Source organism: Cyanistes caeruleus, chromosome 7 (assembly GCF_971803275.1).
Source record: "Cyanistes caeruleus chromosome 7, bCyaCae1.hap1.1, whole genome shotgun sequence".
Classification (NCBI taxonomy): domain Eukaryota; kingdom Metazoa; phylum Chordata; class Aves; order Passeriformes; family Paridae; genus Cyanistes; species Cyanistes caeruleus.
In genome coordinates, this window is record NC_141707.1 from 18372123 (window position 1) to 18397980 (window position 25858).

General features: G+C 38.8%; 1 protein-coding gene across 17 annotated transcripts in view; it reads left to right on the forward strand.

The window, feature by feature from the left end:
• ZNF385B (zinc finger protein 385B) overlaps positions 1-25858 on the forward strand; it is a 151867-nt gene that overhangs the window by 75835 nt on the left and 50174 nt on the right. For 7 of the 17 annotated variants that reach the window (XM_086898124.1, XM_086898125.1, XM_086898123.1 and 4 more), the window contains one exon: positions 22577-22707. The exons of 5 other annotated variants lie outside the window; for them this stretch is intronic. In XM_086898124.1, coding sequence (XP_086754250.1) covers positions 22577-22707 — 131 coding nt within the window. Of the gene's footprint in view, positions 1-2256; positions 2382-2835; positions 2916-15010; positions 15130-18647; positions 18741-22576; positions 22708-25858 lie in introns of those variants that run through there. 5 more of the 17 variants (XM_086898128.1, XM_086898129.1, XM_086898130.1 and 2 more) reach the window with 5 other exon arrangements.

Below are 25858 nucleotides of genomic sequence, written 5' to 3' on the forward strand. Positions count from 1 at the left end.
GGGATTCCAAACATGTTTGATAAAAATACCACTGGGACTGTCTGAGGCTGCTGTTCAGCTTGTTTCCTTTTTCCTTTGTGTTTACCTCATTTCACGGTGTGTGGACTTCTTTCCCTTCCATTCAGTCTTGACTATGGGGGCACAAGGATCAGAAATGTCATTGTGGTTTATTATTATTATTGTCATCACCATGGGAGGTGGTGGACTCATCTTCCCTGGAGGTGTTTATGAAAACACAGCATGTGGCACTCAGTGCTATGGTGTAGTTGACAAAGTGGTATTTGGTCATAGGTTGGACTTAACGATCTCAAATGTCTTTTCCAACCTAGTTAATTCTGTGATTATTATTAAGATTTGTCTTTTCCTGTCAGCTTTCCCTTTCAGAGAGCTGTAGAATTGGACTTGCCAATCTGTCAGCAGTGATGTGCCTGACTGCATTTTTCTGTCTGTAGCTGGGGCTGTGAGTTGGCTCCGACTCAGAATCCTGCAGTTGCTGCTGTGCGGGTGTGGTGGTGCCCAGGTCTCAGCCTCCTGCTGCCCCTGGTGGATGCTCTTCCAGCAGGTTTGTTGTGTGCTGGTTTTGGGCATCCTTTTGGGCTGCTGCCTCTCCTCCATCAGAGGAGAACACTTTCTCTTTTTGAAACCAGCTCTTGTTTTGCTGGGTGTCTGCCCAGGTGATTTGCCTAAGCTGTGCGATCTGTGTGATTGAGCAAGCCTAGAGCAGGATCTGCTGAGGCAAAGCTGAGGCTGGATTAATGAAACTCCTGAGAGTGGGCAAGGAGATTACTTAAAATATGATCTTGCCCTCTTTTTGATCAAATTGCTTTTATATTCCTACTCCTTCTGTTTATTGTTGTGATTGTTTGCATCATGGCCCTTAGACATCAGTCCCTTAGCCATCGTCACTAGATGAGATGTCTGAGATGCCAAATTGTATCTTCTTCTCCCTCAACTGATGGAAAATCACTTGCTCAAAAGAACAAAAAGTAGTGACTTTTAAGGATTTTATTTCCACATTAAGCACCTTTGCTGTAGATCAGAGAATTTGTGAAACTACAATCAATCTGTATGTCTAATTTCAGTTTCTTTAGAATGTTCTCAGTCATCTGGAAACTCCCAAGCTGGAGGAACAGACCTCCACTGTTAGAGCCTGCCTGCCCTTTCATATATTAACATTAAATATTTTTGTTCCTATGTGATCTCCAAAGTCAATTCAAGGCTTCTTAGTAAGAGCACATTTTGTCCAATGTGGGCAAAAGCTCATGATTGTCAGTGTGAAGTGCTCTTTCTGAAGTGTCAACAAAATGTATTTTGGCACAGAGGCCGGGTTGTTGAAAGCTGAGGGTTCACAAGAGGCCATGGCAGAGGTGAAAGGAGCCTCAAGTGGGATGTCAGGGCTGTGGGAGGCAGAGGTAGGGAGGTGAGAAAATTCAGTGACTGGGAAAGGGCATGCAGGAATCTTTCAGCAGGGAGGCCTGGTGAGGAGGAGGAAGAATCACTTGTATCTCAGTTTTCCTCCTCTTCTGCATTAGCCCCTACAACTTGTCTTGCTAGAATATTCCTCCTGACTGTTATCCTGCACCTTGCGGAAACAGACAAGTCAGGATCTGCTCGTGGGGCAGGAAATTGAGGGGCTAAAGCTGCTCCTGCTGCTGGGGGAGGATCAGGCAGCAGCCCCTGGGAATAGGTTTTGTGTTCAGGCTGCCACTACAGTGTTGGGAGCAGGGCAGCGGTGTCAAGTTGAGGGTGAGGCAAAGGTTCGTGGATGGGAAAATATTCTTTCAGCTGTTCCTGACAGCTGCTTGCTCTGTCTGTGGGATGGCACAAGGTTCTGATTTATTACATTTTGTTTGTACCAAACTAGGGATAATCTGCTGCTTATAATTATCTTTAGAAATTCTCTGACTCCTCAGCACCAGGACTTTAAGATGGAAAAGGTAATGCTTAGTCTGATCCCATGCATTCTGTCCACTTAGGAGCAGGAGCTGTGGTGAGATGGAAGGATTTCAAAACCTAGGACTGGAATCTGAAAGGTGCCAAGTATCCCAGGGCTGAGTGCCCTCAGTTCCCATCAGTTGCAAGTTATACTGTAATATGAGTTAATGGATTATGAGCAGAGAGCAGTGGGGTTCAGCTGTTTAGTCTGAGCTTCTGCACATACTCTGTGCCGGAAGGGTTGTACTGGAGAGAAAGCAGATCTGTATGGCTAGAGGAGAAAATTCAAGGAGGGAATCCTTGATTTTTTTCCTAGGTTGTGGTGTGTTTCTATGGATGAAGCAGCACTTGGTGTGAGGTGGTGAAGCACTTTGTTTGTTGAGGAAGATGAAGCATGAAGCTTTCTTTACTGCCTCACATTTTGAGACATAAGAAGAGAGAGTAAGGTAAGGGTTTTTTTGCAGTGACTGTTTTATCCTTGAGGGTATGGGGCTGGAGTCAACGTCTGCTGTGTTTAACTCTTGTGCCACAGCAGGGAGACAGTCTCCTTTTCCTCTTCATTAGCAGCAGAAGGAACACAGTGGGCAGGAGGAAACACAAGGCTCTTTTGTCTTTGCCTTTTTTTTTTTTTTAATTTTTATTTTGAGCAAGGCTTTGGCTGAAAAGTTACTATTGGAAATAAATTCCATTAGAACCTGAGACTCTGTACTGGCAAGTAGCACCCTATTACTAAAGAATAACCACTTCTTGAGCATTTAGATTGCTATTCAGCTGTTCTTTTGTCTCTATGGCAACTTTCAGCAGTAACAACAAAGCGGTAGGTGATGTTGTCAGCCAAAAATCTGTAACGTTCAAGGGATTGTTGATAGCAACAAAAAGGATGCCAGTGCAGGGTCACTTACAGCCAGTAATTGATACTGCACCTATGGCTCAAGTAGAACTGCATGGGACATTTTGAAGCTGAAAGTACAACAGAAAAAGTAAGGTTGATGCAACTGGCAGTTTGTTTAAATTACACATGAGGTCCTGCTTTAAAATTCAAAACCTTCTCTAATGGAATGAACTGCATGAAAAGTGAAGAGCTCCTTGTAAGTATGCTATGTGCCACTTGGAGAACAGCTCAAGCTTTCTTCTCAGTTTCTTGATGAAACAGAGAACAATAGCTGCTTTAGAAAAGTGGAGTGAGTTAGTTCCTAAAGGTGATAAAAGTTAAGGTTTTTATCTAACTTCAGTGTTGATCTGGAAAAGGAAGTATGTTAAAAAAGAGAAGGCAATGCTTTTCTTAAAAATAATAAAATAAAAAGGGGTTGGTGGGAATTACCAGTTTTTGATCTTAATCTCATGGTGTCAGGGATTTGAAAGTTTTTCTGACATGTAAAATTGAAATAAATTCTGGGGGAAAAAGCCATGAGAAAGTCAGACTGAACACTGCTGAGACTAGTGCTATGAGAGAAAAAATTTTAAAAAGAATGATTGATGTTAAAGCAGGGAGAATAGGAATTATAGTAGTTTTTATGTAGAGACATGCTAAATAAGGAAATCCATTCTTAAGAAAAAGTAGTGACAGATGTGTTAAATTAATGAAAATAAAACTCTATTATTTTCATCAATTTTTGTCTGGTATTATATAGATCAAATCTATATGAACTGCTGGTGCTGGATGTACTGTGGGAATTCTGCCTCTAAATATGTATGTATGCATGCTGTCAGTGCAGTGTGTACCAAGACACCTTTTGCAATCTTGAGTTAGCTGAATTTGAGTGCCACTTTCTCCAGTTGAAGTATCATATTAGTGCTCTGTATTTTGTAAAAGTCTCACCTCATTTATTGAATATGGGGTTTCCCATTGTTTGAACTGTCTGTTACCAAGGAAGGCTTTTCTCCTCCATGAGACAGATGGAGGATGAAAAGTGCCCCAGTTGTTCTCCAGAGCTTACTTGGCAGCATCAGACAAGCCCCGTTTTGATGCAGGCAAACAGAACAGCTTCATTCACTGACAACAGCACAGGATACCATCTGATGTCTCCTTAGACTTCAGAAAACTGGACAGATACTCACGTGGTCCTTGGTTACCTATGGCTCCAGTTACCCCTGCTTGTGCCCTTCTGAAATGAAGATAATGTTAGTGTATTTTATTTAATTTGTTGTATTCTAATAATTTAGCCTACTTGTGCTAGGAAACACACACACCTCTTGCTTAAAGTTTGATTTCCTTATTTGTTTTCATTTGTCTCAAATATGGAAGCTTCCTGAGCAGTCTTTTGAGTCTCAAACTGTATAGATAAACCCGAAACATACATCTAATTCAAATAAAATAATAGAGTTTTTGAAATTCCCAGTTACTTAAACTTTCTTAACATTCTTAATGAAACTGAAATTCTAACCTACGTCATCATCAACCTTTCAAATGTCAACATGTTGTGTGACACAATGTAAGCTGAGCTCTTACAGCATGTATTAAGGGGTTTTTTTGCTTACAGCTACTTCTGCTGTGCAGTTTGAGACCAGATCGGCTTAAGGGAGCAATGCAGCCACTGTTGTGGTTAACACTGGAACATTTCAAAAGAGAGCACTGTTACAAGCTATTTATTACTTGGTGTTAACAGCTCCCTAACGGTCTTGTGAAAAGTTCAGTGTTAGTTGGAATGAGCTAATGGCATTTTTGTCTTGCCTATTTTTCTCCTGTATTTTTTTTAACTTTATACAAATATGTATCCTTCAAAAGATGGACCACTTAAGAAAGCTGTCTTTGTAGTCACCACTTTGTAGATGTGGCTCTCTACAAGTGGTCTCTTCCAGACCGGGACTTGAGCTTTGTGTGAAGCTGCAGTGATGGAAGGTGGAATAGTTTACAGGAGCAGGCTCCCAGGACACCAAACCACCATGGGTGGGGTGGGGACCCTCAAAGCAAGGTTTCCTGCTTTGCTGTGAGAGCAAAGCGTGGGCACATAGTGCTGAGGGGAGATACCAGAGGCATGGGGAGAGGAAGGCACCCTGCATATTCTACCAGTTCTGCTGTCAGCACATCACTGTCATGTCAGCAACTAAGAAAACTGTGGTTTTTTAACTTTTAGCTTACTGATTTTTCTCATACATTCAACTGTATGTAAAGCAGTACAAGAGGAGAGCATGGCGAGAATCTTTTTAGGAGTGAAATCAACTTGGGTAAACATTCTTGATGAGATTAATTGATGTTGGTCACTGCCAGTGGGGGGTCTGTAGTTGCCAGAGCACTTAATGAAATGAACTTTTTTTTTAATGAGAGAAAGGATAACAGTAGCTCCTGAGACTGACAGGCTCCTTTTGGCAAAGTGGTTGTAATGCAGGTACTGAGGTTTTTCTGTTGCTGTTGGCTCTCCTGAGAAGGACAGTTAGGTATGTAAGGGTGCCAAATGTACGTCTGTCGTAGAAGCTGAAGGCCACCAGGTTACTCCAGCCTGGCCTCAAAACGAGCAGTGCCTGCTGAAGTCAGTATCCACTCAGGCTCGATTCTGTGAAGTCAAATCTGCTGACTCAATCGGCAAAATTGTATATCCCATCTTAGTCCTCTTCCCTTTGCTTGAATCTTTTGGGGAGCGTTTCTCTTTTGATGTATTGTATGTGTTAAGTCTCACCAATCCTGTAAATTGCTCAATCTACAAGCACAGCTATTGTTGTCCTAAATTCCGGCTCTATAAACACTTCTGAAAATTGAAAGTTTCATATCATTATTTTTTTTTTTACTGTGATTTATCACCAGTGGCAATTTTCTTTGCAAGCCAAATACATATGTATACTTTAGTAACTATGGCTTTTCCAGCATAAGCAAAACATGGAGCAGTGTGATTGCAGACCTTCAGGGAAAACTGGTCGATTTGTCTGTATTGTTCTTACCTTTATTAGACAGAACAGTTATTTCAACATCTAGCTGCTATTGAAGGATGATGGTTGAAATGCCTAAGCAGTTATAATTCCATCAATTATTCTGCATCATTAACAGCTATCAACTTTCTAATTATTTTCCTCTATATTTTCTTTTAAGTAATTGAAGTTCCACACTATGAGCAAGATCTTGACATTTGTCATTATTTTCTATCTATTGTGAAATTATCACATAATCTTCCCAACCATTCCTGTAACCGTGATGTGTATTAGGGATTTTTGTAGCTTCTCGTCAATAGATCTGTTAAAAGGTAAGAATTTTTTTTTTTGAGATACACATGTGTATGGAAAATACACCAAATTCCATGGAGCCAGTCTATTTTTTTCTCTTCTCTGCCAGCTTTCACTTACCTATACTTCTTTTCCCACTGGTCTGAGTGCTATTTATAGCAAAGTGATTTTCAAATAATGTGGTGATTGACTGACATCGTTGATTTAAGGTAGAATTCTTGTTTTATTTCATGTAAATGGATTGGATGACTTGAGATTGTCTAACCTTACTTTCCATGATTCAATGATCAGATTGTAATCAAAATGCTTTGATACGTGTAGGAATAATATCTGAAAGTTTCCATCACTCTAGAAAGAGTAAATATAAGTTCTTGGATAGATACCTTCCTTTGTTGCCACTTGCACAAATTCTAATGCCCCTAAGTGAAAGCTCCTCCTGCTTTTTGCTGATTCAGCTCACAGTGCTTTTCATGCAAGCTGATTGTTACAGTGGAGGTAAAGGAAACAGCAATTAGCTGCAGTGCTCAGGGTATTTTATCATGAAATTTGCTAGGAATGCATTACAGAACATTAGCATTTAAAATGAGATACACCTGATATTTAGGAGTAAAATTGTAAATCTTGTGTTTACTGCGAAGATAAGCAATGCTGCTTTTGACTATGACGTGTATTTGTCCTTAATATGAAAACAAAAGTGTTCCATGAGCAAAAGCTCCCAGTTCCATTGCAGCTGTGGAACTTTCCATTTCATGTGCAGTGGTATCATGACTCTGTACAAATTGGTTTGACAAAAATAGTATTTATATAAAGTGGAAAGTTCCACTTGTGTAGTGAGAGGGAATCTTAGCAACCTTCTTTTCCCAGAATTTGCAACTGCTCCTGTATTGAGAACGAGTAAATTGTTCAATTGTCAACAACCAGATTTGACAGAAGTGTAAAGTTTTTCTGCTTTACTTCTCCACAGGAATAGGTACATAATTCCAGAATGACACTGTTAGTGTTTGTATTGTCTTCTGCACTTCAAGTGGAAAAATCTGCAAGTACCATCAGAAAATAAAAATACAAATTTGAAACAAATAAGTGTACTTGTTTCTTAAGCTAGAGCATTTTGCAGCTCTGTACAGAGAAATATAGAACTATTTCTATCTATTTCTATGTTATAATCTTCAGCTTTTGACAACTCTGTGGAGGAAGGACCTACTTTTTTTCTGTAAAATGGACCCGATAAAATACATGGCATTGTGGGGTTCTCACTGATGTTAGCTGGTAACATATGTTTGTGGTTTTATTTGCTTCTGGTAAATTAGGTTTTATTGATCTTTGATCAAAACTCACGATAAAACTTTCTGAAAGATATTACATCCTTGAAATTAAGCAAGGCCATGCTTGTACTTCGTAAAACAGAAGTTTAACACTGACTCTCAATACCTTATTGCAACTTGTCTTTGACAAGTGCAATCATGGTACCCATTGCTGATCATCTAATCCTCTCCTTGCCAGTGAGGACTTGTTTCTCTTGTACATACAGCACTGTTTTATTCAGTCTTGATACAACTGCATGTGCTGTTGAGAATCTCAAAATCTCTGGGGAGATTATTTCTGCACTTTGGTTCAGCTAAAAAAGGCTGCCACCGAGAACTTTAAATATCTCTCAGAATAATCTTGGTGTCAAGAAGCTTTCCATGATGTTCAGACCTGTTTTTCTCACATCTTTTTATTTCAGTTCTCTCTATTCTCCAAAACCTTTCAGAATTCTTCACCTCAGAAGTCTTTTAAATGTAATACCTGTACCCCCTCTAGCCTTTACATCTGCCATGTATTGTTCCAAGGGTGTCCATATTTAACTTTTTGTGTTTTTTAGACCTCCCAGAGCTTGCTTTACCTCAGTCCCTTTTCAATTTGTAAATCCTTTCCCAGTTAAAAGGTACCTGCTGCTCAGCACAATAAGCTTTATCAGAGATGAACTTACGAGTCCTTCCTTCATATAAAGGATACATGGATAGTTTGAGCTTTGTCCTTCATGCTGTGACCAGGTTATTAGGCTTGTATTAGGCTTTTTCCTCCTTCACCTTAATTGCTGCTCTGGCAGGTTAATCCCTTGCTCTTTAAACTCAAGTATTATTTGGAAGCACACCAAGTGTTTCTACTATTTATATCTTTTTCTTGTATTTCTCACTACATGATGAAGGGCACTCAAAATTTTTCAGAAAAAATGTCCAGATATTTTTATTGTCAAAGTCTTTTTAACTCTGCACCGCTGCCTGATAGAGTGATTTATCCATCTGTACCTAGCCCAGCATATGAAGACTACGTGGTTTTAGATTGATTTAAAGGTTTTATTTGCTGTTGTATTTGAGCATGTATGTACAGAAATATGAATACTGGCCAATGCTCATCATGTTCAAAGCTCTGTTCTTGTAGGTACCTAAGTCTGACATCTCAAAGTCAGCTGCAGTTTTCTGATGCTTGCCACACTGGAATCCAGTTGCTCTTACAATTTCTTCTTATTCCCATTTTAAAGGTTAATTTTTTCCTATCTTTCATGATTGATCTCAAGAATTAATGAATTTGCCGCAGGTGAGCACTCATGTCACAGGACGACTGCTTCTCCATTTGTGTTGGAAGCATATTTACTCTTCTTTTTACAGGTTGAATGATTGCTATTCTGAAATCCTTTGTTGCAAACAATGCTGTTAAATCTGGGGGAAAAAAGAAAATGTTTATGGCTGGTTTGTATTCTGGCTCTGGTGTTGTCTAACAACAAACCAGTCCTTTTTGCATTTAAAATATGTGACATACATTTCTTTTATAATAGAAAACATATGTGAGGATTAAATTTCACTTTGCATGTGTTTTTTTTCCTTTTGGTTGGTTGTTTTTTTTTGTGGGTTTTGTTGTTTTGTTTTTTTGTTTTTGTTTTTTAGGTGCAATTTTCAAAAGGATTTAATAGAAGATGTTTAGATGTTTGAATTTCATGTCCAAAAAGGTGTTGTGCAAGCCTGAAACTCTGTCTGTGTAGGTAGAAAATTGTAAGATTAAAAACTGTCTTTGCAAAAATGGTGAAATGGACCTGAAATTAGAAAAGCAAACCAAAGAAAACAAAACCCCAAACCACCAAAACTTGATACATATTGCACCTTTGATGTTGATTTAGAATAATTTACATTTTTCTCATAAATCTAAACATTTTCCTGTTGGCAAATGGACTCATTCTTCTATTTCCTCCAATCTGACTATACTTTTCTTTCAAATGCCTAAGAATATTTTCTTTGGAACCAGGTAAGGTCATTGTGCATTTTCCTGGTCAAAATACATAAAACTGAGTTAATCCTAAATCCAGTTATCTGATCTTTCTTCTGCTGACAGACATATGCTGTAGTAATTGAAAAATTTCTCCCAGACTCTAATAGTCCCACAGAACTGTTTTGAAAATTCTGGGAAAGGGACACATAAATGACAGGGGTATAGTTACCACCAGTGGAGGTGGAGGGAGATCACTTATGCTTCTCCTGGAGGTGACTATGTTAAAAAATGTGGGATCCTTCTGCAGGTGATTGAACTGCAAATGCAGAAATTCAAGTTCAGAGCTGCTTACTTGGCCACCTGCTTAAAGAACTCCAGCTCCTGAATTAGGGATTTTGGTTAGAAACCTTAGGTTATGTGGCACTGAGTGTATGCTTGGTGGTTTCACTCTGAAAGGCTGTATCTACTGGGGAGATAGGTGGCATATTTTAAACCCATTCTGGAATGCATGATGAACTGTGAAACTGTGTCTGGTGCATCCACAGAAACATACCAGCCTTGACCTTAACTAAGGAGCCAGTGTTCCACCCTTTGCTTGCAGATTTAGCGTGCTACTGTAGCAGATATGTGTGTAAGAGGCTATCATTCAGACATCTGCACAGAAATGGAGGCAGAGTCCAGTAGATGTGGTCATAGACAGAGGAGTGGGTGGGCTGTGATGCCCTCCCTGCACTCCAGCTCACTCTGCACTACTCCCTTGCTGGTTTCCTCCTCCAAGTGCTGCTCTGTGGAATCTGTGTTGTTCACCTCTTTCCACTCAGTGTTGGCATGTTTCATGTCCTCAATGGGTTCCTCTGTGCAGCAGTTTGAGAATGATTAGTCAACAAAGAGCGTGTAGCAGTTTCTGTGGATCTAGTATCAAACTGACGACATGAAACTGAGAAGAAATACTTTGGTACCTTGTCTTGCTATTGCTTTGCACTGGGAAGGGTTCACTGTAGTGCCTGACCTGGCAGCTGCTGCTTCTACACAGAGCTCTTCTCGCTGGAGTTATTCAGCCAAATTTCACACTTGTACTGCTGCTAATCCTGGTGATTTTCTGGACTTAAAAGGAATGATGATAGATTTGCACCAGGGTAATAAATCCATGTTTAAATTATTTGCCAGAGTTTTGTACATTACACATCATAGCTCCAGATCTTAAGTTTGTAAAAGCAAGCTAGCTTCTCTTGGTTTTATAAATACAGGCAATTAAAAGGAAAAAGCAGAGTTACGTTATAGATAAAGTATTTTAAAGATTTCTTTGTGTCTAAAGGTATACTCATCAAATGCCTTCAACTGTGACTTCAAAATCTTATATGAATAGTTCTTTCTCCAAGAATCCAGATAGCATTTCAGTGTTCTTGCTCTCCCTTTTGCTGGGAGTAGCATTATAGCTACGAGAAACATCACTGGGGGTGTATGCCACATCTTTGCAATAGCAGTATTTTTCCTCCTTTGTGCTTTTTGCCTGTTCTTTCCACTTCACGAAACCAAAACACCCTTTCTTTGAATTATATACTTTCAACTCTCATTGTTAAGTTTTGAATATTTCAGAAATACTAAGTCATACTGTAAATGTTCATTGTCTTTCATTGCCTTTCTTCAGTCTTGCCAATCACAAAGTATGAAGCAAAGTTAAAGATGTGTGGTACTCTTGAGAGAATTAATAAGGATGTTTAAATCAGGCATCAGAACAGGGAGGAAAAAAAAGTGAAGGGCTCATTGCTTCTTTCCCACTACTCAGAATTACAGGCTCAGTTATTTACCACAGTATATAACGAGGAATTTAGAAGTGAAAGGGAAATATGCTACCTGTTCCAGGAGACAAGCTGGAGTCTTTCTGCTGCTTAGATTCATCTTAGCATTTAGGATACTGAATATGAAGTATTGATTATTGCTTTTAAAATTAGAGTGAAATCTTACATTTACTTTTAAGATGAGGAAAAGCATTATTTATTAGAGCTGAGGGGGACTTGCTTTTTAGTAGAAAAAGAAATGGCAGAATAGCTATCTTGCCTGGTCTTTAGTTATGCAGAAAAATGTTGCAACATGATAACACACCAAACAACCAGTAGTGAAAGCAGTTCTGGAAAGAGGATTGCATTTTTTTTTTCTCTAAGATATCCTTATCAGGATATTTCTTTTTATCAAGCATACTGTAAGGGTTTGAAAGTTCTTCTAAGGAAACCCTAATAAGAACACAGCTGCAAACTGTCTCATGGCAGAGGCAAATTAGGAAATGTGGCAAGAATAAACTGGCTAAACTATAAAATTCCTGCAGACGCAAGCACAAGAGCTCTATGTAGAGGTAGGAAATGGAAAGGGGTTTAAATTGCTAAGAATGATGAAGAAAGATCAACATGAATCTGTAGGAAAAAATAGAAAATAAAATGAGACTGAAAGAAGCATTAAAGAAATCTTTCTGTAAGTGCACTTACAATATTTACAGGATACCAAATTAAAAGGTGGATTGTTACCATGAGATTCAGATAAAACCAAGAAATTTGGGTTGCATGGAGCCAGTTTTTAATTACTTTTTGTTAGAAAGATCAGTTGTGTTCATGTGACAGTTGCCAATATAAACCAAAAAAAGCCTGCAAGAACAGGTCAGAGTGTCTCGATAAACCAGAATCTTCAAAGCATTGGCTCTGACAGACATGTCACAAGGATTCTTGCATGGATGAAAATACTGATCTGTGGTACTTGTAAAAGTGGTTCCAGAGCACTGAGAGATCTGATGGGGTCACAGTAATTTTAAAAGAGAAGAACAGACTAACTTTAGGAACTAGTATGTTATCTTCCCTTTGAAGAAAAGGAGGAATGAATTATGCTAAAGTTTATAAAGGAAATCAGGAGCTGAGTAATAACCAATGCAGCACATGGGCAGGCATCCCTATTCCGTGAATGCAGGACTGGATTGCTGTGTTCACAAGGTGAACTTGAGTTAACACTGCCATGTTGTCAACTTAATCAGATTCCATCCTGAGAGAAATAACCAGAAACACAATGTGGCAGGCATGAAATCTGACTGTTACACTGCAGGAGAGGTGAGGGCTACTTCAGATGAGTCTGGATGAGGATAAGACGCATCAGTGCTCAACAAAATTTTGCTTTTCTGCTGCCGTCAACTTGGTACTCTGTTTCACTATCGTGACTTCAGCTAAACCAGCTCGCTGGTCTGCTTGAAGGCAAATTTCTCACTTGTTGGTTTGTGTTTGTTTATAACTGGTCTGATTCCCCGTGCTGGCTCAAGGGGAGTGTTAGCAGAGGAGCAGTGGGGCCACCCAGCCTGTTCCTGGTGTCATCATAGAAAGTAGATGCAGACTGTACGGCAGTTTTAAAAAATGCTTTCACAATTCTCTTTATTTGTCTTTATTTTCAGCATAGTGTTTGATTAGTTACATTTAGTTTATGAAATAATTCATATTAAAGCGATGTTAATTGTTCTCTGGGAAATTAGAAGAAAAAATAAGCCTTTTTTTGAAAGGCTTATATCAGTTGAAGCACTATTATGTCAGATCAAATGTTTGGGTGAAAAAAACCCTCTTTTTTGGTCCAATCTCAATTTAATTTAACAGAAATTTTCTATTGCCTGTTTCTTTTCTTTTTTCTGGTTTTTTTTTATCTTCTCTCTTTCTGAGGGTAGAATTGTCGAAGTTCAAGTCATGCATTCTTTGACATAACATCATGAAAAGTTTTTATGTACCAGCTCTGGCAGGGCTGGAGCACTGCTGCACCCCAAAGCAGAATATGGTTTAATTAATGGTGTTTAATAAATGTTCGGTAACATCACAAATATGGCAGTCTGAGCTAGCAGAGCTGTGAATTTGAAATCTATTGTCTTCATTCTCCCTGTGTAAATAGAGGGTAGATAGCATATATTTTAGTTTCATTAAGTTTTCAAGTTCTTAACTTATTCATCAATGCTGACTTTGAGAATAAGTAAAGCAGTGCACCTTAATGCAAGAGAGACAGGATTTGTGGACTTTGATCTTCTGAATGCCATGACTCCATGCTGTCTGTAACCCTGTGCTCCGTGGTCCCCTTTCATGAACTCTTCAAAAAATTCAAACAGATACCATTTCTTTTCATTTTTTTTTTGTTTCTTTCTTTCCCCAGAAGTTATTTTAAATGTAGCTCTGTATCAGACAGCTACCTAGTAACCCTTTCAAGTATAATTCTAAGAAGAATAGCGGGGAAAATGCCAGTGAAATCCAGTTTATCAGTCTTAGGTTGTATTTTAATATAATCTAAAAGAATAGCAGGCTGCCCTCCTTCCAGGGTCAAGCTGCAAACACTCACATAATCACAAATTATTCTGAGTAGGAAGGGACCCACAGGGATCATCAAAGTCCAGCTTCTGCTCCTTCACAGGACAGCCCCAAGAATCGGGGGGAACATTTCACACACATGGTGTGCTCTTCTCACAGATCATCAAAGCTAAACACACAATTACAACAGCCCAGATTTGTTCCGGCTTGAATAGTTGCTCACTATTTCACAGGACCTGAAGTCACAAAAGCACCATGTTGAAATGAAACTATTATATACCTCCTGAGTCTTAAGCTGCTTGTTCACATGTGTATGTGTTTAAGTGTTGCAGAGGTGGTGGATCATAACCTTAGTGACTTAAGCAAGCATCATGGCACTGACTGATAGTGGGAAGCCTTTATGGGACTGCATGGTCTGTGTTTTATTAGGTCTTTTGGTTTGCTATAATCACTCACGATTGTGTGGTCACAGCAAAAACATATGAACAATATTCATATTGTAAGGCACTGGTAAACTTACAGTATTTGCCTTTCTTTTGTAAATGGCTTCAGTAGGTATTACCTGATGTATTCTCAGTTAAGGTGACAGCAGCAAAGCAAACACCTCTCACTGCGTTTGGGTTGGGACAAAAGGCAAGGGAGGGGGTTGGTTTAAATAAATCAAGTAAAAGGATCCTAGGAATTTCAGAAAGATCTCCATTAGTCCAGATGGCAGGAGAACAGAGAGCTGAAAAAGATGCAGCTGTTTTTTCTTTTATGCTTGGAAAACTTCAAAGTGAAAACAAGTCCAAAGCAATGTCTCCTAGAAGCTGATAAGAACAGAGGAGGGGGTAATGCTGCTCACTCAGTCTGTGGAAACCAGAGGGAGAGGCTTGAACTATCCAGGGGATTCTGAGAAAAAGAAATAGGGATAGACTGCAAAACTTCAGATGACCTTAATGTAGGCCAGAGCATTACATTTATTAATAATTGTTACTGTTTTATTAGAAAAAAATCCAGCTTACTGAGCTTGATCACGTTAAGCCTTGACACGGCACTCTGTTTTTCGGTCAAACAAATAGTCTGGGCTGCTTTAGAAGTCTATAGAATTATCTCTTTTAAGAAACTAATGGCAAATATTTCCATAGCAGATAATAGCAAATTGCAATTGTACTCCAGCCAGCATGTTTCTTCTAAATATAGTAAAGGATGTTTTGTAATTCATTTAATTGCTTAGACTTGACAAGGAGCCAGTGCTAACAAACTTGCTTTGATAGCAGTATAGTGCTTGTGACGTTCATTTGGCTTGGGAATGCAAATACTGGGAAAAAATGTGTGAAATGAAGAGTGAAGCACAAGTGCTGTAAACTCTGCTGTTCTCCATGCAGGTGCACGAGTCCTGAGCCACAGGAACACGGAGGAGGGACAGCTGCACGAGGGAAGGGACAGGAGCGTGAGTCACACGTCCTGTGAGGACAGGAAGGACAGGGCTCTTCCTGATGTTATGGTCAGGCAGTTGTAACACAGTTATTTAGGGAAAATGCAGAAATGCAGGATAATCTGTTCCACTTCTAATTATTGGACTTAACTTCCCATTCCATCTGTTCTGGTATCTTCCATAAAAAGCCTATGGAGATTCCTGTTGTTTTGAAAACTACTAGAAAGGCAGTGCAACTGCAAGAAGAATAAGATATTTTTTAAATTAATTTTCTAACATATTTGTCTCTAAAATTCTGAAATTACATTTTGCTATTCATCTGTCTCTATCTTCTCCCTCTGCAGCCACCCTTTCCCCAGTGTGGCCCTGAAAATTAAACCTTCTGATCTTGTTTTCATAGTTTTAGTTACTTTCCCAGGAAAGTAACTATAAATGTAAGTGTTTACACATTCCTTCTAAGAAATATCTTTGATGGGCATTTCACATGACCAGTGTGATTGGGAAGGTGGTAACTTAGTTATCCAATCCCTGGTCATTGTCATGAATCTATAAGTACTGGAGTCAGAGAATAAAGTTACTTATTTTCCTGTCATACTATTGAGATGTGCCCATGTGAATCATTCTGTGTCCTTTAGCAACAAGATATCATCATCATTATTATTGTAGAGATTAAGGAAATAAGTATTGACACAGTTTTTTTTCAATATTTGCATTAAGGCTTTTGGAGGTGGAAAATAATTAGCTAGGCAAAGGAATTTTCATGGAAGTCCAAGTAATCCCAAATAACCAACTAATATTTCAAAGAGGAAGGATGTGATCCAATGAAGATTTGCTTACTTGTAAAGTTTCTTTTTATTTTTAGAATTCTTACGTGAAATTACATGCAATACATAGCTATGCAACTTTTGTAAATGAGTTATATATAATTAGCAGTATTAGATAAGTTGAGTTTCTGGGTTGACGAAATGCCAGAACATCCATTTCATTTCAGCAGCACCAGATTTAAATTTATCTTTGGTGTTGACCTGGTTGGTGGAAGCCTACATGTATACCCCGTTTTCAGGAATCTGATTTTTTACGAAAGGAGAATATGGAATTCTGATAGTACACCTTCATAGACCATTTCTATATGGATTATAATGGAAATGCTAACTTCATGCTCAAGCACACTGGAAATGAAGTTTTATTTTTTAGGGAGGGTATTAGTTCTATAATCTGACTTTTTTTTAGGTAAATCGTTCTTGAGTGTGAAGAGCTTACACTGTACAATATATAGATAATTTGTTGCAATAAGATGTTGCAGTGAAGTTGCATCAAAATGCCTCTAGGTTTCCTGAAACATCTGCTAAAAAAACTAAACTCCAAATGGAGTGCAGAATATTTGGCATGTCATTTTTTATCCATATGTTGCTATGGAAGGCTGGACCTGGCCCAGTGCTTTCTCTTCACTTGTCCTATGAGTGTTCCATGCAGGGGTCCTCCTTTAGTTGAGTAGCTGTGATTTCTACACCAGTTCTTGCTGCCTCTCCTTGTGGCTCCTGAGAAAACAGAACAGCACATCATTTGAGTATTTACCTTGCTTTATTTGCCAGGCACAGGTAGATGTGTATAGTTTGGTTTCTAAATTCATCAGCAAGCTAAGGGCTATTCGTATCATATATATGATATGTGAATAATATTTATGAGATATGAATACAGTGCACTCTCCAGGTTTTAAAAGATGTATCACTAGCTCTGGTGCTAATCATGTCAACTCCCAAAGGAGTTGCATCCTCATTCAGGAGTGTTTTAGTTGGTGTGGTGCCCAGGGGGCAGAAAACTTGTTAGCATTTTTCCTGTCATCAGCTGTGCCATGTCACATAAATTCTGGGTTTCTGCTTCAAGTTACTTGTAAAAATAAGTTGCCTGGATAGTGAGTTATCTCTTAACATCACATTGATTTGGGAAAATTTGTTGAAGTAATGGTCTTGTCTCTCCACAACTTCTTTTGACAGACTGGAATCCATATGGGTGTCATAGGTCATTTTCCATAATACCATATTATAAGGAAGAAATCTTTGGTCTGCTGAGTGAAATGTGAAAAAAATTAATTAAAATTCTGTATTTACTTTTTTTTTTATATATAAGAGGTGTGCGTGTGTTAGTATTCACCTTCAGGAATATTATTAATGGGATACTTCTAGAATAGATCTTTCCATAAGCGTTTTGATATCAACACCTGCTGTTCAGAAACTCAGAATTATTTTACTTGTGCTTAACTTGTTTTTATGAGTTTATCTTGGGCATAAACAGAAACAGATGACATCCTCTAATACCCATGTATAGCTGTAAGTAAACAAACTAAATTAGAACATTTCTAAATCCTCTAAAGCGATCGTACTGGAAAGGAAAATTACTAATATTAAGCATTGTGAAAAATCTCAAGGGTTAGTGTCTAATAAATGCCCAAACAAAAAAAACGTAGTGACTTGCAAGTGATTGTTTTTTACCTGTCAGACATGGGGGAAAATGTGGTGGAAGCAGAACTGTGGCATTATGCAATAGGGGCATCAGATAAAAGGGAAGAAAACTCTGAATCTTTTGTCATGTAGTTAGGTGGAGGGATTTTTATAAACACAGTTTTTTCTGCAAATCAAGCAGTTGCATATAGGTGTAGGAAAGTCTTGTGTAAGTTGGGTTTTTTTAGCAGTGGTTGGGGTTTTTTGGGCTTTTTTTGTGAATCATAGGCAGTAGAGCTGAAGAGATTTTTATTCAATATGAAAGCCCTAGGTACTACCTCTGGCTGTAAGCTGTTTATAAAACTGGATTTCTTAGCCACTTGCAGAAGTAAACAATTCTGAAAATGTTGAAAACTTCCACTGACAAAATAATGAACTGCACTGACACAGTAGGGTCCCAGAAACAGCTCCGAGGTGAACACATGCAGACTTGTCTCATAATCCTTCTAGGGAGTTGCTTCCACCTTCTGGAGCTCAGAAGGAAAATGCTGCAACTGGAGATGACGGTGTGAGGTCTAGAGACAGGGTGGCTGTGCACACTGCATCCTTAACTAATTCAGCCAGTGTGTGCAAAACAAAAGGAGCAATTTGTCATCCACCCTCAAAGGGGTACTGTTGGCTCAAGCAGTGTCTCAAAAGCACAGTTCTACAAAGGTGAAGGGGGGAGAAAGCCCAGAACTGATCCATCATACTGGTTACATTGCTACTGCTCTGGGGCCACATAAGACTACTCAACATTACTGTAGAAAGTAAAGGTTCCTCACAGCTGAAAATGCTCAGCACAGTGTGTCCAAAACTGAAAACTGCCATGTAGTGCACATAAGTAGTGGTGGGTGTGAATATCTCGATGTCCCTTTGGAATTTTCCCAGATACTGTCAATGGCACAGGTTAAAACAAATGCAACCATGTGCAATCTGAGGTGGAGATTGTCCAGTACACAGAAATTTGTCACCCAAATACTTTTGTTCAGTCCTGAGAGCGCTTCAGTTACTCTTCCACTGCTCTTGCTGTTAGTGCGGATATCTTCCTTTGATGTGAAGATTAAAATACTGTAGTATGTTCTTTAGGTAACAGGAAAACAGGAGAGACCTGAGTATGGCATCAGATTTCTCTACAGCTGCCTTTAATGAAGACGTTGGAAGAGAATGCTTTCAAGTCTGAAACATAATTCATTTATTTAAGTAAGCTGAAATAATTCACAGAATGTGTTTTATATGAGTATGTTTTGTGAAGGAATTGGGTTATTTTGTTTAATGGCCTAATAATGGCCCAGATCTGATGATCTGATAATGAGCAGGCATTACACTTTTTTTTGTGTTTTTAATGACAAAGAAAAGCACTTGGTGAGAAAATCACAGAAGTAATAGTGTCACAAATTGTTTTTAGGAGATACAGAGGGCAAAGTTGTGCACTTAGATTTGACTGAACTTGGCCCTGCTTTTCCTTGAAGAAGAGGACCAGTGACTGTTTACCATGGCCAAAGTTAATTGTGATTCCCTCTGCCAAAACTACAGTCTTGCTAGTCTGTAATTCTGTGTAATCACTTGTGCTGCTTAATCCATTGCACATTATTTGTTAGAGGTGGATTATTTGGGTAACAATTACAACTTTTCCTGACTTCTGTAGAAACATCAGTGTCCCAGTCCATTGCAGTGTGTGCAAAGCCACGTGGGCATGGCTAAAGAGGAGCAGCACCTGGTACACAGGGACTTGTTCGTTCACATAAATATATGTAGGAAGAAGAAAAACTTCTAATAAAATTAGACATTTTGGGTAATCTGAAAACCTCTTTTCCTCCTCTTTGATAAAGGTAAAAGGGACCAGTGAGGATCAGTGCTTTTAGCAGTCTGTCCACAACTTGCATTCCCTGTACATAGATAACTCCTGCTGTGGGAGTCAAAATTGAAGTTGCAAAATACTGTTTAATAAGTATGAAGCTGAAATAAACAAATGCCTTTACAAGAAAGAGCAGTTACATTTATTCCAAAGATTTGCAGGTAGAGCAAAACAATGTGTGCTTGACATGGTAAGCTGTCTTTATCATTAAAATGCTAATGAAATTATAAACATTTATTAAATTTATGAAAATGATGAAGCTTGTCAGCGACACCTTTTTTGTGCCAGTGTTCCTGCTTAGTCCAGGTCTGGATAAAGATTTGGTGGAGAAGTGGTGAGAATCTACTTGAGCATTGGGAGCAATGCGAGGGTAAAACCGTCCTATTGCATTTGATTTGATGATTTTGTCATGAGGTGCTTCCACTTGTAATTTAGGTCACCTTGAACTGATAATTCCTTCAGAGGCTTTCAAAAGTGAGTCTGAAAGGCAAACTTCAGTCCAACAGGATAATCGATATTTGACTGGCAGTTGTTGAAGTAGTAAATTGGCAAACAAAACAAACACTTTTTTATGATTAATGCCTTCACTAATCAGTCTGGTATGTGTACATGTTTCCTTTCCTATGTGAACTCCAAATGTATTCTAGTCTCCTGGTTATAAATTACTCTGCAGAAACACCATGAACTGCAAAACTAGAGTGAGATTTCAGATGTCTTTCACATAAAAGATTCTGTGCTCAACCAAGGAGTATAAAGAAGGTTGCATTTTTTTCTGGAGGATGCTAGTTGATTTTTAATTTTTAAAGATTTTATGACAAATGCTTTCTATACATTAAATAAAGACAGCATCAGAAAAGTAACTGATTTCAGATGTCAGTCACAATTTTAGTCTATTCTGTTATTTTTTTACTCTGTGAAATTGAGTTAAAATACGTAACCATAGCTTCATTGAAATACGTTTATGTAAAGAGAGGACAGGTCTTCTTTAACTTCACGGATCTTTAATTGCTTATGAATTTCAAAGAGAAACTTGCAGAAGTTAGATTGATGATGGCCCCTTAGGTAATTGAATACAACATAGTTCCTGTTTGAATGCAGCTCTGAAATCCAAATTATGTAAATCTACTGTTTCAGAACCAGCTAGTAGAAATAATCATCATTTTTGTAGTTGAAGATATTTTCTTTGGATAAATTCTCTGACACACTGCTTTCCTATTGATTCATTTTTTCCATTATGGATATGAATAACAAACTATAGGCATGTTAGCCTTTAGCTTTTTGACGTTTGTGACTCCACTTGAATAAGCTTTGGTGTACAGTTGATTAGGCACAACTGTCAATTAGTCTCACGGGCTTATGCAGGAACAAACCTGACATTTATGAAAGTATTGGGATAGAAGAAAGGAGAAAATATTCTGGGAAAGTTTCTCCAGCATATTTTTCCTTTCAAGTTGTGCAGCTCTGTTGGGATGCTATGAAGCATTCTCTCTGCATTGCTGTCATTGACCCATCTCTGTGCAATCATCATGCTTTTCCTATAGAAGAAACAGAGAATAGATTACAGCCTGCTATTCATCTGCTAGACCATAATACAATGTTTACTGTGCTGCAGCTGGGATCAAAATGACTGTCTCTCCAGCATCAACAAAATTTGAGCTCAGGGCTAGTTATAAGTGTTTGGTCATCCAAAAAATCCATGCAGTCCCATCTGGCTTCTGAACTTAGCTTTCCTCTTGGATACCATAAGAGGGGCTTGAAATTGTGACTGTGGGGGCAGGACAGTGAAAAGGAGGAAAATCTCTCCTTTGCCTTCAGTTTTATGTGTCCTTAACAGGCAGGAAGGGAGATCCCTTAATGGAAGACTGGTGCTTGGGCAGCCAGTATGGATTGCCCAGCATTGTGCAAGTGGATACAAATTATTTGATTTTATAGGAAAAGAGAAGGAAAATTGCTTGTTTGCTTTCCTAATTCCCTCCTTCTAGCTCCCAATCAGTCCCCCTCCACTTGCCTCCTGCCCATCCCCTTCCTGGCTGGGTTAGAAAAGCTCAGATAACTTATATGAGAAAAAGCTCAGGTATTGTGTAAGCTGCACTTGAGACAAGGGAGGCTCCTAAGAGGCCTGTTATGCTCCCAGCTGCTGGCCACTGATGAGTGGGAGAAAGAGGTAATTATGGAGAAATTGTGACAGAGGTAGGAGAGACAGAGAGTGACTCACTCTCCTTTAGAGGTGTGGGACACTTATGTTCCACTGCCTGCTCCTGTCAGTGTTGAATTATTCATTCAACCCAGGAAGGAGACACTGAGGTCTTTTTTTGGTTTTGTTTTTTTCACATTGTATTTCAATGTGGGGAATTTTATTTGAAATCTGTTTTGTATGGTTTCAGGGAAAAAAATACTCCCACAGGCATAGCTGGAAGCTGTGTGCTAGGCACACTTATTGAGTGAATAGGGCAGATAGCTAGTTAAAAATGAGTATTTGGGTGTCTGTGCCTGCACATTCCCTTGGGATCTTGCTGGGCAATGATTCTTAACTGTATACAGAAAAGAATTAGCATATAGATCTCTAGAAAACTTTGTTTGGATAGCTCCAATTTAGAAAACAGTTAGCATTACATGTAAAGAATTGTGTTCATCTATATGATAGCTGATTATTTAATTGTTGACTATTCCATAATATTGGCCTTGCATCATAAAAAAGGCAATTTTTTACATGTTAGATGAAATGGTCTTTGTGTAGCACCTGATAGTCAGAAGAGGGAAAAGGTAACATGCAGATCATTATTTGGAAACAAACATCTGGATTTCAGCATACATGTATTGTCTGTGCTGGCTGATCTAGTAGGCAACCATGAATTGCAAAAGCATCTGATTTTCATGGGCAGCCATCCTGGCCTTTTTGGCACAAGAAGAATTTTGCAGCTGTAGAAAGGATTTATTCTACCTGCCTGTGTGATTTATATACCATATGTCTTCTCTTCAGCATCTGAGTACCCATGGCTGTAGGGGAGTGCTCTGCCTCGTCTGTACTGTGTGTAAATAGGTTCCTTTTAATGATATTAACTCCTGCAGAGCCTTTTCATCGTCCCCTGTATAATTTTTTCTTGGCAGTTGTGTCAGCTATGCTGTGTGTGTTGGAGAAAGGAGAATACCATGAATTCCTGGTTTTGTTTGCTCTTGGCAGGCACTACTACACTTCCCACCCTTGTGCGCACACCTACCTTGATGATGCAGCCTTCCCTGGATATCAAACCCTTTATGTCCTTCCCTGTGGACAGCAGCTCTGCTGTTGGATTCTTCCCAAATTTTAACACAGTAAGTAAAGGTGTTTCCACATTCAGTTTCAGTGTATGCTTTCCAACCTGGTTCTAATACCCAGTACTGAAGCTGCCTTAAAACAGTGCATTGCTTACTCAGTTGTAGGGAGCCCTTTCTTTCTGTGCCATGGTGGTTGCTTTTCCCCTCTATGAAAGGCTTGGAGTGGTGTCCAGCCTTCTTGCTGTGCATGGGGCTGATTGATTTTTGACTTGGTCTCTTGTGGTGGTTGTTTGCACATTGGGAAAAACAACCCTATGCTATGCTAAAGATTTGAGAAGCAATAGAATGATTTGGAGCATTTGTCTGAACATGTATTTCTATATGCTGTAAGAAAGGAAGAAAAAAAAAAGCTAATGGGAATACAGGCATGACAGGTAAGACCCAGATCCTACACCACTGTGAATCAAACTAAGCCTAATACATCCAGGAAAGCAACTGGAGGTTAATGTTAATTCTGTATAATTTCCACATTGTATATTCTGTATGATTTCCACAAGTGTAAAACTGCACAGCCAGCCAATGTGAAAAATGTGAACATGTTATTTTTGCTTTATGGTAAAGCGTCTTGGGGTTTTTTTCAAAACAAAAGGAGGATTGCCAAAATAATACTTCCGTGATTCTTCATGTTTATCAGAGCAGTAATTGAAAAAATACTCTCTTCCGAACTTCTCACTTCTTTATCAGCTTATAAAAAGGCAATGAGTGTTATCAAAATGCTTGTTTGCCATCACACTTGAGCTGAAATGTTTAAGCTAAGGGGTTAAATAGGAAGGAGACTGTTGTGAGTCATTTCTGCCCAGTCAGCAGGTGCAGTGTGTTTGTAGGTGACCGTCACCTGAACTGCTGCGCATTGCGCTCGTCACTGGCTGCGGGGGGGCGGAAAGGGGAGCGGTGTCATCACCACCACACAGGCACCAGCTGAACCACTGCCAAGCGCTTCCTTTCACAGACTAACCGTCTGTCTGAAGCTAAAACTGCAACAGCATTATTTTTCCCCGTGCTGTGCAAATACGCCTTGCTGACAGGCCATGTGCTACGGCATGCGGTGATGTGGGGTGGTTGTGAGGTGACGTAGGAACCAGCTTCTGCAATGTGTCAGCAGCCCTATGTATGAACAGTAGCAAATGTTACTAATTCATTGCAAAACATGTGTGTGAAAAATGTGTGTTTATCAGGGAGATGTGGCGATGTGCATTTGCACAAAGATATAAAAGATTAGAGGAAAAACCCAGGAACATTGAAAGAGCAGGCTCAAAACTCAATACCATGTTAAGGAAGCAGTGGGTCACTATCATTTCTAGGCACAATGCAACTCATACTAATTTTCCATCCTTTTCCTAATACTCTCAGGAATTTTGTTTGTTATGATTTTTTTGCTTTCCAGTTGCACAGGTTTTCTAGGTGAGCTTTTTCACAGAACTGTTCATTATGACTTACGAAACTTTTCTTTAGAGATGTAGTTTTAGAGTCAACCAACCATTAATTGCTTTCTCTTGGTATTACTGTATATCAGAGTCGCAATAGCCTCTAGAGACTGTTTAATTAGTATATTTACACTGATCTTTTCTAGTTTATATTTATCTGCGTTACCTTTCATTTGCCTGATTCCTGGCACGTTTGTCCTTCACGTCTGTAATTCCTCTCCAAACTCCTGTAAGGTTTTATTAAAAATTAGACCTGGGGTAATTGGCAAACATTGTCAACTTGGTGTCTGCTTCCTCCCTTGGAATTCTTGATAATTATATAAAATTATGGCGCTATATACCACAGACATTGCATGTTTAAACTCTTTATTTTAAGAAACAGTGGTTCAGTACCTCTCTATTTCTAATTTGCAGACTTTGCCATTTATCTTGCAGGTATTGATTTTCCTTGAGAGTCTTTCACAATGGACTTCAAAGCTCATTGGAAAACTAAATCATTCATGATTATCTACTGACAGGCACAATGAATGCCAGCTGTCATGTACTTCCTTTATTTCTAACTTAGCACAACCTTTGCAAATGCAGATATTTAGGTTTTTGTATATGTAGTCCTTTTATTCCTTCTTTTTCATTCCAAAGTGGTGGCAAAAGTATGCAAAAGTGTTTAAAACTATTTTTCCAGAAGGTAATTTTGAGTTATAGAAGCTAAATCCAGTTGATCCATAACATATGTATCATCCACAATCTTTTATCTTACACAGGAAGTAAATATTAGAAGAGCCAAAAAAGCCATCATTTGCTTTATGGATCAATCAGGAAATCTATGCACTTCATTCAGAGGGGGACTTGTCAAGGACAGGGAAACCTCCAGTGTGCTTCCCTTCATTTCTTTGCCTTCCAAGGGACTGAGGGGACCCTTTGGGGTGCTGGTTGTGCTTGCGTGTGTTCACTGAAAGTGGCAGAAAGAAATGGTCTGAGACAAAACTTCTTTGGCTCCACCTGCATTTTCAATGGCTGTCAGAGGCAGAAACATTCTTTTAAACCTTCCCAGGAGGTGGTTTCTAACTTAACATCAGAGGCCTTAAAGAAGAAAAGTTTCTGCATGAGAGCTTAATAGAGTAACTACCAAGGCAGAAAAACAAGGTAAAATGTATTAACTACAAACATCTTCAAAGGAACACTCCCTACAGTTTTCTCCCAAAAGAACTTCTCTTATTTATGAAAACATATTTAAAATCTGGGGTAAACCCTTTCTTATTTAGTTAACTTTGACAGTTTTCAGTTCTGAAAACATCTGTGATTCTCCAGATAAAACATTAGCGTTCCCATTTTGTATGTGGTAGTATTTTGATCCCTGGCTTCTCTCCACAAGGGGTACTTTCAGCTGATGCGCTGAGCAGACCCTGATACTGTAAAAGAAATGCCTAACCCAATCATATCTTACTTTCTTGATGGAATTCCATAATTTAGTTGAAGCTGTCTCCCTTTTGCTTCTCTTTAAATCATTAATAGTTCTAAATATGCTGTGGATGTATGTATAGTAATTGCCAGTTGATGCCCCAATGAAATTTGGTTTTGTTCGTTATTATATAGGAAAAATTATTTGGGGAATGATTGTACTAATTCACTGGATATGTGTCTTTATTCCTCAGTAAGGAGAATAAAACTTTTCTGTTTCAACAGATCAGCCAGAAGGGGATCTTGTAAGGGCAGGATGAAGGATT